Here is an 18,841-nt window from a genome sequence, read left to right as displayed (position 1 = left end):
AGTTGAAAATATTATTTTTTTTTTAGAAAGGTAACATTACCTCTATATATCCACAGGTATACTACATCAAAGTGTAGTCCCCCTCCAAAAAGTTTTACTTACATCATTCCTAGGATCTTCTAGTTACAACCAGTCAATAATATTAAACACATTTTCAGCATCTCCTATCACTACTTGCTTACACCAAAAATAATAAAGCCCTAGGCAATTAGTCTTTTATCTTTTGGATATTGTTCTGTTTTCCTTCAAAGCATCTTTGATTCCTTTCCTTCCAAATTGTCCACCAAATGCAAGCTGGGACAATCCTCCATCTCTTCTCATTTTTTCCTGCATTTCCATCCCTGTTCCAACATTGTAGGACTTCTATAATACTCTCAGGCTTTGTCCACTTAATCTTCCTCTTTTGGATAAACATCTGCCACAATTGATCAGTCCATTTGCAGTGTAAAAAAAAATGGTTGACTGTCTCCACCTGTTTTTCACATAGATAGCAACTAGAGCGTAGATTGGGTTTCCTCTTGTTTAAGTTCTCATGTGTCAAGACTGCCTGCTTTGCCAAGAGCCATGTGAAATAATTTACCTTGTAGGGAATTTCTGTTCTCCAGATCATCCTCCAGGGCCATCCTGCATGCTGCTCCTCCGTAGACCTGAGTTCTCTGTATGCTGATTTTACAGTGAACTCTCCCCCTCTCTCCCCCTTCCATACTAGTCTATCTTCCTCTCTTGTCAGATTGGTAGCCATTTGCATTATATCATGAAATCTTGCTATGGTTGTCATCTCCCAATCATTTAGTCCCCTTCTTAGAACCAGGTTCCACCCTTGTCCTGTCCATAACTCTGCCACTGTTGCTTCTTGTCCTTGGCTCAGACTATGTAGTACAGGGAAGGCATGTTTGAGTGCTTCCTGTCCACATCAAATGTCATTCCAAAAAGCTACTTTTTCTCCATTGCCCACCTTGCAGCTTGTTCTCTCTTTGACCAGCTGCCATAGGTTCCTGATAGACCTCCATACACTACAATTGTAAGGGTTGGTGACCACCTCTGTCATCCATTTATCCTCCATGCCATATTTTTCTATTATTACTTCCTTCCATAGAGATACTTCTGGTGAGACAAATTTCCACAACCATTTCATCATCAAACTCTTGTTTTGGGTTTTCAGCTCTCTGATATTGAGTCCACCCCCTCTCTTACTTACCAGCAGTTCCTCCCATTTGACCAAATGGTTCTTTCTCTTATCTTCGCTTCCCTGCCATAAGAAGTTCCTCCTAATCGCATCCAATCTCTTGGTTACCTTGGCTGGTATAAGGAATAATGACATCATGTCCGAGGGAAGGGCATCCAGGACACTGTTAACTAGAGTTAGTCTGCCACTTGACTATAAATATTGACACTTCCAGTTTGCAAGCTTCATTTCACATTTCTCAATTACTCCACTCCATATTTCTTTTGACTTGCTCTTAGACCCCAAAGGCATTCCCAAGTAGGTTGTTGGTAATTCACCCACTTTCCCTCCTAGTGTATTGGCTAGGTCTTCAATATTTATCACTGTGTTGACTGGATAGATGAAACTCTTGCTCCAGTTTATGTGCAGACCTGAAACAGCCTCAAAAATATTGAAGATGACCCTTAAAATCAGCATCTGCTCCTCTACTGCATCACAAAAAAACTAGAGTTTCATCTGCATATTGTAGATGAGTAATCTCTAGATTATTTCTTGTATTATTTCCCACTTGGAAACCTCTGATCCAGCCCTTTACTTTTGCTGTCTGAAATAGGTTGTTTAGTCCTTCCATGGCCAAGATAAAGAGAAAAGGGGATAAGGGGTCCCCTTGTCTCAGACCTCTGTATGACGAGAAGAAGCCACATGGGCTTCTATTGATCAGAATAGAGAATTTCACTGAGCTTATGCACTATCTAATCCATTTTAGCCATTTTGTTCTAAATCCCATCCTCTGTAACAGATTCATCAAAAAGTTCCAATCAAATGATCATATGCCTTCTGGATATCCAGTTTACATAGGATCCCTGGTTTCTTATCTCTCTCTGGAATCTACACTTTCATTGGCTATTAATACTGCATCCATGATCTGCCTATTCTTAATGAAAGTCATTTGTTGTCTATCCACTAGCTTATGTATCACTTTTTTCAGTCTTTCGGCCAAAGTTTTGCAATTATCTTGTACACTTCTCCTACTAGACTTATTGGTCTGAAGTCATTTAGTTCCACAGCCCCCGTCTTCTTGGGTATCAAGGTCACAAAAGTAGCATTTATACTCTTCTTAAATACCCCTTCCTCATGGAAGTTTTGAATTGCTGCCACCACTTCTTTTTTGATGACTTCCCAACACTGGCTAAAGAAAGCCATGGAGAAACCATCTGGGCCAGGGGCCTTGTCCCCGGCACATGCTTTGATGCCTTCTAGGATTTTATGTGCTTCAAAAGGGGCCATCAGTTGGTTATTGTCATCCTCATCAATCGTAGGGCACCCTATCATTTCTAAGTGTGGTCTCCAGTCCTCAGTTTCAGCATATAACTTCTCATAGTATTCTGTGATCTCCTTTTGTATCTCAGCAGGCTCAGTCAATAGCTCGTCTCTGACTTTAATCTTATCAATAGTGTTGACTCTTCTATGTGCATTTGTTGTTTTGTGGAAGAAGTTTGTATTCTTATCCCCTGTTTAAGCCATACTGCCCTAGAGCTCTGTCTCCATGTTGTTTCCTCTTTTTTAGCCACCTCCTCAAACTCAGCAGTAAGAGCCAATTTGGAAACTATCTCTTCTTCCTCTAAAATTCTCTGGTCATGTATCATTTCAAATTCTGCTAATTGGTTTAGTACCAATTGCTTCTGTTGACTCAGATTGCCTTGCCTGGTCTTGCTCCACTCTTTCAACTTAGCTTTCAAGGCCCTTAGCTTCGCTACCAGTACAAAGTCTGGTTTTCCATGGAAGCGAAAAGACTCCCACCAGGTCTTAACTCTATCATTAAATCCATCAGTAGTCAACCACCAATTTTCGAACTTGAAATATGATTTTGTTGTCCCCCATTCCCCATATTGTAGCATTAATGGGGAGTGATCTGAGACTATTCTCTGTAAGACAGATTGTTTAATGTTCCTGAAATTTGAGTCCCATTCTTCAGAGATCAGAAACCTGTCTAGCCTTGCTGCTGTGAAGTGTTTGTCCCCTCTTCTCCAAGTGAACTCTCCCCCTGCTAAATCTAAGTCCATTAATTCCATGTCTTCAATGAACTCTGATAGCTCTGTCATTGCCCTGTTGATTCTGTTACAGTTGTACTTCTCAGAAGGATACCTCACAGTGTTGAAATCTCCACATAGGACCCAAGGGCCAGTGAATAGACCTCTTGCTGCCCCTAGCTCCCACCAAGTTTCTTCCCTTTCTGCTCTATCATTCGGGGCGTAGACACCTGTTAGATGCCATTTAAAATCCAGATTCTTCCCAGAGAAACAAACAGAAATTGAAAATGCACCCACACTACTCACCTCCCCATCCCATCTTCTTTTATCCCACATAATTACTATGCCTCCCCTCGTCCCACTAGCTTCGAGTTGCATGTAATCTGCCCACCTACTACCCCAGATTTCCTTAACTTTATTAGCAATCTCCCCCTCCATTTTTGTCTCTTGAAAACATACCACATCTGTTTTCCAAGTTCTTATCATGTTCCTGGTAATACTCCTTTTCCTCCCACAATTCAGCCCCCTCACATTCCTTTAAATTCATTGATCCATAATGGCCAAACCGCCCCCCCCCTTTACTTCTAGTACCATTGCTATAGAACTTAGAATCCAGTTGCAATCTTTTTAGTTCTAATAATCCTTTCCTCTTGCCTGTTGTTTGTTTACTCTGTTCCCCCTGTTTCCTTGTTTATTGCTATCGATCTTCATCAACAACTCCTTTGCCTTTTCCTCACACCCTTTGAAATTAACCCCGAATTCTGAGCTTAGTTTGGTTATATTTTGTTGTATCCAGTCCGAAATGCTCATGTCTTCTTCTGGAAATTGGATGCCCAATGGAATAGCTTCCTCTGTACCTCCGTCTAAATTCTCCTCCTCCAGTGGTTGAAACATTACCGTTATACTCTTCTCCCCCAATTCTTCTCTATCCGTGACAACCATCTCCACACTCTGTCTCGCGACTTCCAGCTCCCCTCGGTCTCTATTCCATTGCGTGATCTGGCGTTGAGATTTGTTTTCCTTTGCTTTGTTTGCTGATATCTCGATATTTATTATATCTACAGGATAGGTAATTGATGTTTGGGCTCTAGAATTTTCCACAACAATTGGGTCCAAAAATTTTTGGCCCAAAGTCTTTGGGCCCAAAAATTCCTTTTGACCTAGCTTTTTCCTGCTATACACATTATTTTCCCCTCCTTTAAATCTCAGGCCCACTTACATGCGGGACCCCTCACTGGAAGTCCCCACGTGCCCATCTACCTTTTTCGTAGGTTGTGCCTCATTTATCTTCTACAAAAGCTGATCCTAGGTATTGACCACTGGGTATTTGCCTTTCTCCTCTCCTCTGATAATCTTACTATGACTGGAGCTTTACACCACACCGGAATAGTGTAAGTGAAGCCATCGCAGGTTACTTCTACTTCTCTAGGAATCCTCTCCCCATCACCTCGTACTTTGATTCTGGCCCAATGAAGGTGATTCTTGAGAGAAGTCTCCTCCTCCGTCTCGATAAAGCCTCCACAGATGTCACCGATCTCCTTGAAGACTTTTAGTGACCACAAATTCATAGGTAAACCCAACAACCTAATCCATACCCAATCTCTCCTTATCTCCGCCGGCCAGCAGCCTATCGTTGGTTTCCACCATTCGAGCCCCAACTTCATCTTCCTCCAGATCCATTGACCTGTTAATACATGCTCTGCTGCCACTTTGGATGGCAATTCAAACATAAAATACCCATCATTCATGGCATACACTTTGACTTGTATCGCCAACTTCCACGAATTACAAGCCCATCTTCTTACATCGTTCAAACTGGGGGTTTCGTCTGCTTGGCATTGAAATTTTCCTACGATGCACCTATTCAAGAGATCATTAACTGGCTGCGATTCACCACCTGTGATTCTTACTTTGTTCGCTGTACTCTGTATTTCGACCTTCTCTGTTGCCTCCGTCATCCATCTATTTTGGAAGAGGGCTTCTTTGTAAGACTTGTGAAGCTGTTTTCTGTCCTTCACTGCTGTCCCCTGTGTTTTGATTGGCTCATAAATGAACCCAGCAATCTTGTGAGCTATATTCCCCCAGCCTCCATTGGGTGTGGACTCCGGAGTTATTATGACAGACTTGTTTTGACCTTGTAATGCTATGAAGCTGATGTATCTTCTACTTTCATTGTATTTAAGAGTGCAATAAAACTCTGCAAAGTGGTCCTTCAGGTTCCACCTATTTACTGTCCTTCCGTGTACCTTTGAAGCTTCAATAAATACTGCAACTATCCATTTCAGGACTTTAATGCTAACTTTCACTCCTCTCATCAATTTTCTGCTGCGCTCCACCCATTCAAACCATTTTCCAACCTCATCTTTGCATCTCATAATGTCGTAGGACTTGAACCCTGCATTGTAAAAGATGATATCCTCCCCTATTGGGTGTGGTCCGGCAGCCTTGCCGGATCCACCCATCTGAAATCTAGAGTTTGAATAATTTAAGCTAAAAGCTGACAGACCTCGATTAAAGTGCCTGAGAGCATTTTGTATTTGTATTTTGGTCAGTGTTTATTTGATGGTTTGGAGTATGCTTTAGTACATACTTTATAAATATAATTTGTATTTAAATTGTAATGTTTCAAACTTTAAACAGATTTGAGTTTAGACTCTTGTTATTTTTAATACTCTATTTTATTTTTATTTTTTAATTAATTTTAATTTGGCCCACGGGCCGGCCCTATCCATATTTCTCAAGCCCCACAAATCGGCAGGCTTATTCANTTGGAAATTTTAGTGATTTTTTATTTTATGTAGTACATATTTTATAAATATAATTTGTATTTAAACTGTAATATTTCAAACTTTAAACAGATTTGAGTTTAGACTCTTGTTATTTTTAATACTCTATTTTATTTTTATTTTTTAATTAATTTTAATTTGGCCCACGGGCCGGCCCTATCCATATTTCTCAAGCCCCACAAATCGGCAGGCTTATTCAAGCCGGGCTAAAAAACCCTTTTCTTAAATGGGCTCCAAAAATCGTAGCACAGCCCTATCAAATCACGGGTTAGACCAGGCAGCCCAACGGGCCTAGCCCATATTGACGGCTCTAAATGAAGCTATAGAAGCCTTAGTTGCGCGGACTCTTCACTTTTGATGCCGCACCCGTCTCGGAGTGAATCCGACAAGCACCCGTTGACATTTTTGAAGAGTCCGAGCAACATAGATAGAAGCCTTCATAAGATTGTCATCAAGGTCTCAAGCTAAGGAGTTGCAAGCCACGGTTGTTGGGGTTCAATGGGAAATCAAGAAGATGTATGTTGTGGAAGAAAAGCCCAAGAATTGTACCGAATAGTAGGCTAAGTTCTAACATATGTCATGGTCCAAATCCAAGCCCAAGAGGAGGAAGATTGGGGCCCAAAGGAGAGACCAAAGGGGGCATATTAGCATGCCCAAAGGAGCTGAAAATTAAAGCCCAAAAAGGCTGAAATTGTGCCCAAAACCAGGAGCTGATTCACGCCCAAATTGAGTGCAAGTTTTGGTGCATATTTTGTCACTTATTTCTTGTTTTGTTAGGGAAGAAGTTTGGAATTATTTTACATCCTTTCCTAGTTAGGGTTTAGCATTTGTAATTTCCATAAAAGTATGATTTGAATCTCCTACTATTAAGGATAGATTTCCCCTATATTTAGGAGTGAATTTTGATATTTTTCATAACAACATTATTATTATTTGAGAGTTTCTATTTTTACACCTCTGTGTATTGGCTACTTGAAATTTATTTACAACGGTTAGAATAAGAGTAGAAACAAGAATAGAATTGTAATGCCCCGCAATTTCTAAGCATAGATCCGAATCTTGCTCTGTATGCATATAAACTTGAGCCCGAGGATTTCTAATTTGTACGTGTATTAAGGTCCTCTACTAGGTGTGTGAAGTGTATATACTGTATAGAATGTGGTTTAGGGTCATAAGAAACCTCTAGCACTACATTGAGTTCAAAGCCTTTCTATCGGCAAAGTTTTTTGCAAGAGTTAATACAAAGGTCAATTTCAAATAACCATATCTCTCGGAATAGTAAGAGTTAGGTGACCAATGACCTATCAAATTAAAGGTCTACGAGTCTTCTTTCCAATGCCATCGACCGCTCGTCAATCTGACTCTTGAGTAAAATGTTATGAGCATTTTACTGAAAGACTACTAGAATGGCAGTGTGCGCCGCACCAAGACAATTTTATGTGTCCGCGATTTTAAGTTGCTCTATTTATTAATTTAAGTTGGGGGTTCACTTGGGCACTCATCTTGGACAACTTCTGGTTTATTTTCTCTCAAATTCTCTCCTCTCCTTCATCTCCAACACCAAGGTATGTTCCTCATATGTATCTCAAGTGCTTCTAAACAATTACAATCTCTAATCACGAATTCTTAACAATATTCTAACATCAAATACTCCCTCTCACATCTAGTGAAAACAAGAACTCATCTCAAGGTACAAGAAGCGACTTTTGGGGTTCCTCTTCAACGTTAGAGTTTCAATTGGAGTGATTCAAGGTATGTAGGACTCCAAGGAGGAATTTCTTTCATCCTCATACCCAAAATTTATCATGAATTCAATTCAATAGTAAGGATTTATAAACCCACTTTTAAATTCACCATTTTTATAATCCAATTGCATCATTTCTTAAATTACTTACTCATGATTATGAATTTTGACTCTTATATTTCCTTTTTATGCTTAGCAAGGTTTCCTATTGTCATCCCTACTAGTTCTTGACATGATTTTTGTCTATGATTCTTGAAATTTATATTTTAAACATGATTTTAGTGTCTTTATGTTATTGTGAAAATTATTTTGAGAATCTACTAGTTATGCATGTTCTAGAAAATTATTATCATGATTTGAAAGATATGTTTCAGAAAAAGATTTCAGCACATGATTTTAGAAAGCAAGATTTGAGCTTCGTCTCACAACAAGATAAGTTTTAGAAAGAGATTTTGAACAAGACTCATGATAAGCTTCTAGATAAGCTTAACAGATATTTTATTATAAGCTATATGGTTAGTATGTTGTGGGAGTAATATTTAGCACCGAGCAAACGAGGGTTCTACATAGCCCAAATTCCAGAACTATGTGCTACCGTAGGATTACCTTTCATCATTTTATCGGTTGACCATTTGGCTCTGAGAGGCTCAGATTAGTGGATCCACATTAGACAGACACGGTTTATACCCTGACAAGGTATAGGGGAGCCCTCCCTAATTGGGATTGTAAGTTGATGCATCATGAGCTCACACGAAGTATGTCGGTTATAAGAAACTCCAACCTAAAAGATTTACTTAATTTATTTTATATTTTCTTGATATTATCAGTATAAGATTTTCAGATATGCATCCTTTCAGATATGATATCAGAAAATATGGTCTCAGATATACATTTTTGTTTCTCTAATATTATGTCATGTCACAGTTTTGACTCTCAGTTCTTCGGTTATTGTTTGTGTATAACTCATGCTCAAATTTATAGTTCTTTCAGTTGCTTGTATAACTATTGATCTCAGCCCTTACCTTGCATACCAATACATTCCATGCATTGACTCTATTTTGCACTACATCGTTTCATGATGTAGATTTCAGCACCCCTGATAAGGATTCATGGGCAGACGTTTCACTAAGTTCCTCTACTTTCAGCATTGAAGTGAGTCCTCGCATTCAGAGGACTTCAGTTGTGAGTCATTAGATTTTATTCACTTCAATTGTGTTAGCTTTCAAGCAATCCGAGGTCTTGTCGCAAATCGTTTATTTTTATTTTTTATTTTTTTATTTTCCTCGCAAATTGTTTTATTCAATTTAGAGGTTTCTAGACATTAGTACTCGATTGTAATAGACATATTCTTGAACTCTATTTCAGTTATGCTTTTGTTTATAGCTTCCACTTTAGTTTTCATATGATATGCTATGCCAAGGGTTAGCTTGGGATCACTTGTGGTTCCAAGTACCATGTCTCGGCTAGATTGTAGAATCGGGTCTGACAAGAATATAGAATACTACTCACAAAAGGATTGTAATGTAGTGTCCTACTTGGAAAAGGAGTCCAATGTAGCATCTACAAATAGGGTTTCAATGTAATAATTTAGAGACACAATTCAATAATATTATATTATTATTCTCCAATATTTCTTGCATGGTATCATAGCTTCTACGATCCTGGTAGAGCATAAAAACAAAGATTTAACAGTCGGCGGGCGATTATAATTCATACACCTACCCATCTAGCCAATGATTATGTTGCCAAAAGTTGGCAATACTATATGCATGAAAAATAATCATCCTGAGAAGGAATGATTTGAGACGCATCTGAGACAAAGAAAGTAGTCATCGTACTTCTTTGTGGTGGCTTCTTAGATTTGATTTGTGTAGCACTATGCATCTTTCCGGTGACTACTTTCTCATATCCAATTTGTGTTGCACCATGCATCTAGTGACTACTTTCTCATACTTGATTTGTAGCACCGTGCAACTCTTAGGTGAATATTTTCTCATATTTGATTTGTGTAGCACTATGCATCTTTCCGGTGACTGCTTTCTCATATCTAATTTGTGTAGAACTGTGCATTAATCCTGACTACTTTCTCATATTTGAGTTACGTAGCACTGTGCATCATTTCGATGACTCCTCATATCTAATTTGCGTAGTTCTGTGCATCTTTTTGGTGACTTCTCAGATGTGACTTATGTAATTTTACTTTTCGTTAGTGTTGTACGAAAACCAACACCACCAAAAGGTACCGTGTCTCCCTGCGATAAAACTACAACCAGCGCCACTATGAATTGACCTCCTATGGACTTCACACACTGCCCAGGAGATCATCACCTTTGATGAGATCTGACCATGCATCGGCGTGTGAGACTATTCAGGCCACTTTTTCGGCTAATTTATTGTTCAAGATCTACTAGTCTCTTGATTTTGAGACAGCTCATATATTTTACACCAATTTCTGGCAATTTTTTAATTTGTTCCTTTACATTGAGGTTGCCTAGACATCCAAAGCAGTCCTTACCAGTTTTCTTGCAGATATCTTCATCAAGTCCCTCATTAGTCCTTGTATTAATCACATCTATAATAAGCTCGATACTTATGACATGTATGCACCAGCTTGAGGGGAAGTGCTAGAATAGGAGTAGGAACAAGAATAATATATAGAATTCTACTTGGAAAAGATTATAATGCATCCTTGTTGGAAAAGGAGTCTAATGTAGCGTCTATAAATAGGAGTCGAAGTTTGGGGATTTTATTCTTAAATTTCACCTATTTTTAATTTTCTTCCTTTAATCTTCGTACTTTTGCTTCCACATTATTTTCTTGTTTTTCGTTCAAGTAACCCGATTCTTATCAATTTTGCAGACAATTCAATGATTGAAGGCCCACTTAAATAGTAACTTCAGTATTTTAATCTGTCTCAGGTACATAGATGTCAGGAAATGTGAAGGCATGTGTAACAAACTGGCAAGTACAGTGGCAAGGAAAAATATAGGTTTCTAACCCCAATGTGCATCCTATGGTCAGTTTGATCAGAAAGAAATCATTGGTGCTTTGAAGAAAGACCAGAAGCAATGTGTAGATTTAGATGTGTTTAACTGTTGAATAGTTGGTGTAATAAGAAAATTATTCATGATTTTATTAATGTATTGGACTTCACAGACTCCTTACATATTTAAAGGAGTAGGTCCATCATAATCTGTAACCTCTCAGAGCCTTCTTTTCGTCATGGTACTGATTGGATTCACTTTTTTTTATTTGATTCATACCTGCGTAAAGGCTTTTCCTGATTAAGGAAGAAGACTAGAAGGTAGAACTCTGAACTGAACCCAAAGGCTAGATTCCATTTCTGAGTGATAGTTACTTTTTGGGGTTAGTCTGACGTCATTCTAGTTGGTAGGTGTGCGAGTAAGAGGATAATAAGCGAAACTATATGAACTTTAGTCTTTACAATTGTACCCTCCCTCCAGAAAATAAGGTTGAGTGTGCAAGGAAAGATAATTCATATCTTTCTGATCACAAAAGACTAAATATTCATTTGGTTGCCGTAGTAATTTAAAGTGACTGCTATCTTACTGAATGAATTGGTCTACCATAACCTTCAAGATCACAGGCAAGGGAGAAGAAAAATAAAAATGATTTGGAAATTGCACAGAGAACCAAAAAACAGTGTTTCCCTATAAAATGGAGGCTAATTGATAGACAACTGATGCAACACAGTCCCCCATGGTCTCCTAGGACCCTAAATCAAAGATTCAGTGATTTTTGAAGTAGCACAATATGTCAGGATATATAAAAGATCTAGACTGGATAAGCAGAAAGAATAGCTCATACCACCCTTTCCAAAACTGTTCAGTTTCTTCAAGTCTTGCTCTATGCGTATAACTGCAGTATAAGTGTTTGTCAATGGGTAATTAGAAGCATCAAAAGCCAACACCAAAAAAAATTATTACATCTAGAAAACCTGCATACTACTTACTAGTCTGAAAAGAAAACTGAAAGACAGAACTCCCCCTTCCCATTACCATCCCTAAAATAAAAATAAAATAAAAGTAAAGAAATGCCATAAAATATACATGGTTACACACCATTTTTTTGAGTCATCATATTTCAATGTGCTGGGGATTGATACACAGGCAGAGTCAATATTTCTCAAAGAGCCTGATTTGATACTCCATTCAATCTGTAGATGCATAAAATTTCCAAATAAAAACATGAGAGCTGCAAAAGATCTAAGGGATAAGAGGAGCTCCTGTAAACTCAAATCCTAACAAAGTAGAAGCTACATAGAGGAAAATAAGTATAAACCAAGATGTTTTCTGGTTATAACAGATAAATCATGCTATGTTAGAGGGGTAGGAAAAAGGTTTGTGAGTTAAACTTCACAATGTTATGGTGTGAAAGTTACTTAAGATGACAAGGAGATGTCATATGGAAAATCGTTCACCTGATTATGTGACATTGGTGGTCAGACACTCAAGACTGTATTTGTCAACAAAAAAATAACAAAAATAAGTGACTAGATTGTTTCCTCAATGACATGTACTTATTCTTTGATGAAGTAAATGATTTCATTGATGGCATCAAGAAGATTGCAAAATTACAAAAGATATTACATCCAAAAATAAAACTGAGCTAGCTCCATAGAAAAAACAATGTGTTATTTTTATTAAATTAGAAACAATTTGTTGTTTAACAGGCACAGGACACGAAGCGAACAGCAGTAACATGATATACATAGTCAAAATATAGACTATTGCAGAGTACTCCCTCTGATAGTGATTTTCATACTTTCATGGAAAATAATATTTTCGGGTTGGGCTGGGTAGATTGAATATAAACCAAACCCTACCTGAGAAACAATGCTACTTGACTAAAAACAAAATAATAAACTTTGCTCAATTTGATAAGAGGTGCGCAAGACTGATGTCAGAAATGGAAGGAGTTTTAAGCATTGGGTACCGCTTTTTCAGGGGTCGAGAAATGCTGCATTCTGTTCGATAGTATCTTCTGCATATGAATCAATGATGCCATTGCTGTACCCTGATATATTAGGAAATCAGTACATAATGAAATAAAAAGCATATCCTAACAAGTTAGAAAGATTGACAACCTCAACAACATCCACAACTACCAAGCCAGCCAAACTTGGAAGTGATTTCTTTGCAGCAACATGAACTGCAACTGCACCTCCCATACTGTGACATAAACAGAAAACTCTAAGCACCACCTCTTATTTGTGGTACAGAAAACATTTAACCCAAGCATGCAGGTGATCAAGATATAAAGCAAAAATAGTTAGTTCACAGCAGGACAAAAAATTCTTTCAAGGGAAAACATGTAAAGGTTTTTTCCTTATTTCTTATGCTTGCAAACCATTTTCATTGTTGGTAACAAATATCTAGGAAGAAATGACAGGAATTCAGACCAACCAAAAAATGGAGAAAAGTAAAACAACAAAAGATACATTTCATGACTCTTCAAACTGGAAGATAAAATGGAAAAAGGCAAAGAAATGTGGCAAAGAAATGAGTTAAAAATTCCAAGTAATCATCAGTCTGATCGTTGCGACAGAGATTGATTTGGTTTACAGACCACTGCTACACTAATACAAGTCATTCTGTTATAAAACTACTGAGCTAATGTAAAAAAATTGTTCAGGGAAATTGCATCCAAGTAAAAAGCTTTGTGCCTCTTAGCTTGCAGCTACTTAGAAATGATATAACACAGAATCTTTTATTTAGCTTAACACAGCAGAGATGACAGCGAAGAAATCCTCCAAACATTTTGGCATGAACAGAAATGGCTACTTTAGATTTATGTACCAAGGCTGAATGCAATCTAAAGCGCTGTATATACAGTCTCCAAAGAATTGATCCTTTATTAGTCGTAAAACTGTATGATCCTGAAAACTATGTTTTTGATTAGCATATAATACTTATTTGGGACTGATCTCCTATGGGTTGTTCTGCTCCCAGCATCGCATACACCTTTAGTGCTGTAAGTAGATATTTATCTATTCACAAAGTTACTCCCAACGTAGTAACTAGTCAAATAAAGGCGTAAATAATTGAATATGAACTAACTTCATGAACAAAGTACAACCTGTGGCCAACAAGCACAATTGCAGGCGGAGCATCTCCGTACATGGTCTTCAAAACAGAAAACACATCACTGCATAGCCTCTGCAACCAATTAGTCCACCATAACATGGGAATTGGGGCAAAAAAAGTTTCTCAAAAGCATCAAATGCTGAAGCTCATAGTAGCAAGATACATCGTTCTTAGGTACCTCAATAGACAAATCTACATCATTTTGTGTAGATGTCTTTCCATGTCCTCTTAGATCCATGGCCACTATCCTAGCTTTCTCCTTAATTTTGCTTGCTGCCAATGCAAATGAGAGCCTGAGAAAATAAAACTGCATAGATTTAGCATACTGTTTTGAATTTCAAAATTGATGTTCAACTACTTCATAGCAAGACACAGATAGAGGGAGAGAGCAAGCAAAACCATTCACCAACAGTCTCTGTACCCTCCAACAGAAAGAACATTTCCAAGCATCTTGAATTAACTAAGGAATTCACTAAATAAACTGACTAAATGGTATAAGAGCATGGACATCAAGATTTTTTAAGGTCGTCTGACCTATAAAAAAAAGGGAGTCACTAAAGTAACTTCTTGAACAGAAGGCTACTGGCAAAGCAAGATACCTAGCATTCAAGTGAAAAATAAAACATAAAGTAGTTGCACTACATTTAATTTTATTCTCAAATCCACCACCTAAGTTTTTACCCAGCTCCTTGTCTTCACTAAGTTTCCTCACTTGTAAGATGAAAGCTTCCAAATATCCCCAAAAAGTCGGCACAAATTCCTCTTCCACGCAAGTTCTCAGCTAGAAGACACTTGAACTCCCAAGTCCATTCCCTTGAGAGTTGACACAAAGCTACAAAAAGATTCTTTATAGCACGCCAAGCTTGTGACTATATAAAATACAAATTTGTGGCACAACCACAATAACAGCTGTGGACTTTGGGTTTCCCTTGTTCAACATCTCTTAGATTCTCTCAAGAATAGCTGATTGAGTCTTAGCTAGATCGATGATCTAGAAAATTGGCAGGGATAGGAACACAGCTTGGAGGACTACCTCCCTATGTCTTTAAATTGGCAGGGATAGAAACACAGCTTGGAGAAATACCTCACTATGTCTCTTTTTTTTTTATAACCGAGAAATCCCCGAGGGTTAGCTGGCATGGAGTTCAAAACTTGATGGTTAATGAGCCTACCTCCACTCTTCTCCACTTAAATACCTGGCATTTTTCTATGCTGTGGGAGGGTTCAAACCAGTAACGTGCGCCTAACCTACATATAATGGGTGCCGTTTTACCACTAGACCGAACCCAAGGGCAAATACCTCATGTCCTTTAAAAAAAACTTATTTAGAATGAGAGAAACAATAGTTTGTTCCATACTAGTCAGAATGATGTTAGAAGTAACAAAAGATACTTCTTTCTTCATTAATTGTTCTATGTAAGCAGTGGATTTTGGCTTGTACATCAAGATACAGCAGTTATACGAAGGACAAGGTTCCCCTTCAAATGGTATAATCATATCATTCTCCACCCTTAACCAAGCCATTCTGCAATCAAATTACTGTTTTCTACCAAAATGTGAGAACAAGGAAGTGCAAGCTTTCCTATTTGGCTCTTCCTGATTCCCCTTTTTCTTGATCTCTCTGGCATCTTCTGCAGTCAGATGATTCTTAAACAGTTGGCATAAGCACAGGGAAAATGAAGCAACTTCAGCACAGTATGCATCAAGTCAAACTAAACTACTATTATTGTAAATAAAGGAGTTGCTATACATCTTTTGCATCTTGTTTTTAAGGTTAGGCCATAAAATTGATCTTCTCCTCTTCCCTCCAAGTCACTTGCTTCTACTCAGGCAAAGCTCCTTTTTTTTGGACTTTGATGTATTATTGGTCAATTAGCGCAAAAGGATTGCCCATAAGAACAAACATGCAGAGTGAGGAATACTCCATTATTTGGATGTCTTAACTCGGATTTTGTTTGGCTATGATTATTAATAAGAAGGTTGAAATTCAATATTTTCATTCTTTTAAGAGAAAAGGTGGAAAAGAAGGGTTCAAATGTAAGTTGCTCCCATATCACTTTTTGTTTGTAGACCAAAGTGTCATAAGGATTAAATGTTAAAAAAAAAAAAATCATCAGGATTAAATGCCTTTGTTATGGTCCAAATTAAACCATAAAATGGAATGTGGTTATACACTTTGTAACCACAACTGCTACAACAGAAACATAAGAAACACTAATAATTTGGATTAGATCTTAGAAAATTGCACCAGAATACCTACCCAGAATAACCACCACCATGCAGGCAAAAAATAACAGGCCCTTCTGTCCCTGCCATATAAACATGAAATACCTGAAATGACAAAGCAAATAAAAGATGATCTTGCTACTTGACTGCAAAAAGAAGAGCATAAAGAAATGCTGTTGTTGTTTCTTAGGGGGTGACAAAGTGCAAAGAGAAAAAATATTCACTAAGAAAATTCAACAGAAGTTAGCACAAACATCATCTGAATCTGGGATCTGAATGTCATCCTCTTGATCGAAATAACCTGACCAGTCTGAAGGTGCATATTTCTGTGAAGAAGTCCTGCAGAGATAATTAAGACAAAATCTTCAACCAAATAATACTTTAATATAACTAATCAAAAACAATAAATCTCTACACTTCTAGGATTCTGGCTTTGAATTGCAAATAGAGGCACCTTTATCTGACCTAAAGCACTAAAAGAACCCCCCATACTCCCCAACCCCCAACTTTTTTTTTTTTATGACAAGGGAAACCTGCAGCCGCGACCCTTTCAGTCCGCACATGGTAAAAGCACCGCTCCTATGCAATAGCTTGCAAACCACATAGGAGAGGTAACCCGCACTAGTCATGCCCCGTACGACGAGCTCGACCCAGAAGGCAAATCCCTCTAATATGTTAGCATCAAGTAGACGTGCTTTTTTAATTAAGTAATGTAAATTTCATAAGGTGCACTTGGGAAGCGCATATATATTAACAGCAAAAGGCATTGAGTTTCCTCCGAACATTTCAAGAAATCTATGAAGTCTAAAAAAGAATTGCCATTTTTACATCAGTAGAAGTTGTTAACACTATAACAAGCTATACTAGCTTTCTTTAACACAGATTGAACTTTCAACAAGCAACAACTACAAGAATGTGAATCACATATTTCAAATCAAATTTATTAGAAACCAAAGCACCCAAAAATTCAATTTTTTTAATTTGGGGAAATGAACTTACTGAATGGGAGGGCGAGTAGGGGCAGAAGAAAAGGCAGAAGGGAGATTGTGGGAATTATGGGTTTCTTCTGAGCCTTCTTCTGGAAGTGATGTAAGGTTTGATGAATCCATGATGCTCACTCAATGTTTGTTTCAAGATTGTCAATTGTGATAAATGTTAACTTTATTTTATTTTTTTTCACTCTTTCTGTGATTTGATGCTTTTGCGTTATGAAGATTTCCACATGATGTGTTGGGTAAAACTATGCCTTTCTGTTTTCAAGCCTTTTAGCCCACTAAGAAGCCCACTCCATAGTCGATTGTGGTTAAGGACGTCAATGAGACAGTTTGGTCGTTTATTTTTCTAAAAAGTAAAAAAAAAATGGATATATTATAATGTATAGTTAAAATAAGATAGAAAGTACTTATACTTTTTGGATATTTTATAATGAATAACTAAAATTATAAAAAAAAAAAATTATATCATCTCACTAAGTAGGCGTTTGGTCATGCGATACCATATCATGAGATGGAATCAACTTTTGGACATGCTATTTCACGTTGATTCCATCTCATGATTTCATATCATGGGATGGTATTTCATATTCTCCAAAAATCATGATATGGGAATTTCATATTATAATTTGAGATTTTTGCATACAAAAATTGACCCACAAGTTTATATTATGTTAAAACAACCCCACTTTTATATCTACTAACCATTTATTTCATATGTAAATAAAATTTATAATCACATCATTACTTTTTAAAATTTATTGTTCTCACCAACATAAATTTATTATTACTTTAAATTTGGTGAATATAAATAAAAACAGAGGGAGTAATACTTTTTTGATTTTTCATTGTAAAAAATGTCTCTTTCAGCTACATATGAAAATATTTAAAGCAATTTAATATGAAAAAAGACAAAATTGGTGATGTATGTTTGATAATCACTATTTTCAATATGTTTGATTTTTAGCACAAAATTAATCACTGAAAATGTGTTATTGCACACAAGTGAAACAAGGCATGAATCATTATGGTATTGACACACAAGTGAAAATTGTCATAGTTTGTGCAGTGTTACATAATTATTTGTGAGAATACCAAATGAGTGATCAAATATTTATTGTCTATGAGCATGAAAATATAGTTGTGGATGATATTAACCAACAAATGGCTCAAGGTAACAATATTGGTTCGTCTTCTCGGTCATATGATCGAGAAATGCACTCACTTTGCAAGGAGATACAATTACATACACTCACTTTGTAGCCTCTCAATAATACACACAATACACTACATACGGAGAAGCACATAGTTTACAGACCTTCAAATCATGTTCTTCATAATTCGGTATACACCACAAGATACACATTGCAAAGCAAAGGAGCAATTTCAGGAATAAAAAAATGTTGAGTATATTCAATTTTCTGCATATTCTATCACAATATNATAATCACTATTTTCAATATGTTTGATTTTTAGCACAAAATTAATCACTGAAAATGTGTTATTGCACACAAGTGAAACAAGGCATGAATCATTATGGTATTGACACACAAGTGAAAATTGTCATAGTTTGTGAAGTGTTACATAATTATTTATGAGAATACCAAATGAGTGATCAAATATTTATGGTCTATGAGCATGAAAATATAGTTGTGGATGATATTAACCAACAAATGGCTCAAAGTAACAATATTGATTCGTCTTCTCAGTCATATGATCGAGTAATGCACTCACTTTGCAAGGAGATACAATTACATACACTCACTTTGTAGCCTCTCAATAATACACACA

General features: G+C 37.1%; 1 protein-coding gene across 1 annotated transcript; it reads right to left on the bottom strand.

Moving 5' to 3' along the window:
* Positions 1 to 11,450: 11,450 nt before the first annotated feature.
* Positions 11,451 to 17,261, bottom strand: LOC125866208 (uncharacterized). Its single transcript, XM_049546522.1, has 9 exons — positions 17,058 to 17,261; positions 16,313 to 16,397; positions 16,093 to 16,163; positions 14,011 to 14,125; positions 13,825 to 13,904; positions 12,833 to 12,917; positions 12,682 to 12,762; positions 11,808 to 11,902; positions 11,451 to 11,604 (listed from the first exon to the last, which is right to left on the bottom strand). The coding sequence occupies exons 1-9, from the start codon at positions 17,165 to 17,167 to the stop codon at positions 11,475 to 11,477; spliced, it is 852 nt and encodes a 283-aa protein (XP_049402479.1). The 5' UTR covers positions 17,168 to 17,261; the 3' UTR covers positions 11,451 to 11,474.
* Positions 17,262 to 18,841: the final 1,580 nt, after the last annotated feature.

Source organism: Solanum stenotomum, chromosome 5 (assembly GCF_019186545.1).
Source record: "Solanum stenotomum isolate F172 chromosome 5, ASM1918654v1, whole genome shotgun sequence".
In the NCBI taxonomy this organism is placed as follows: domain Eukaryota; kingdom Viridiplantae; phylum Streptophyta; class Magnoliopsida; order Solanales; family Solanaceae; genus Solanum; species Solanum stenotomum.
The sequence above is the reverse complement of the archived record's forward strand: the minus strand, read 5'-3'. Positions and strand labels throughout refer to the sequence as shown.

Coding starts and splice junctions, on each gene's coding strand:
- LOC125866208 (XM_049546522.1), bottom strand. CDS start 17,167: ATGGATTCATCAAACCTTACATCACTTCCAGAAGAAGGCTCAGAAGAA. Junction 12,763..12,832: donor TAGTTGTGGATGTTGTTGAG/GTTGTCAATCTT, acceptor CTAATATATCAG/GGTACAGCAATGGCATCATT. Junction 11,903..12,681: donor TCTCGACCCCTGAAAAAGCG/GTACCCAATGCT, acceptor ATGCATCTACAG/ATTGAATGGAGTATCAAATC.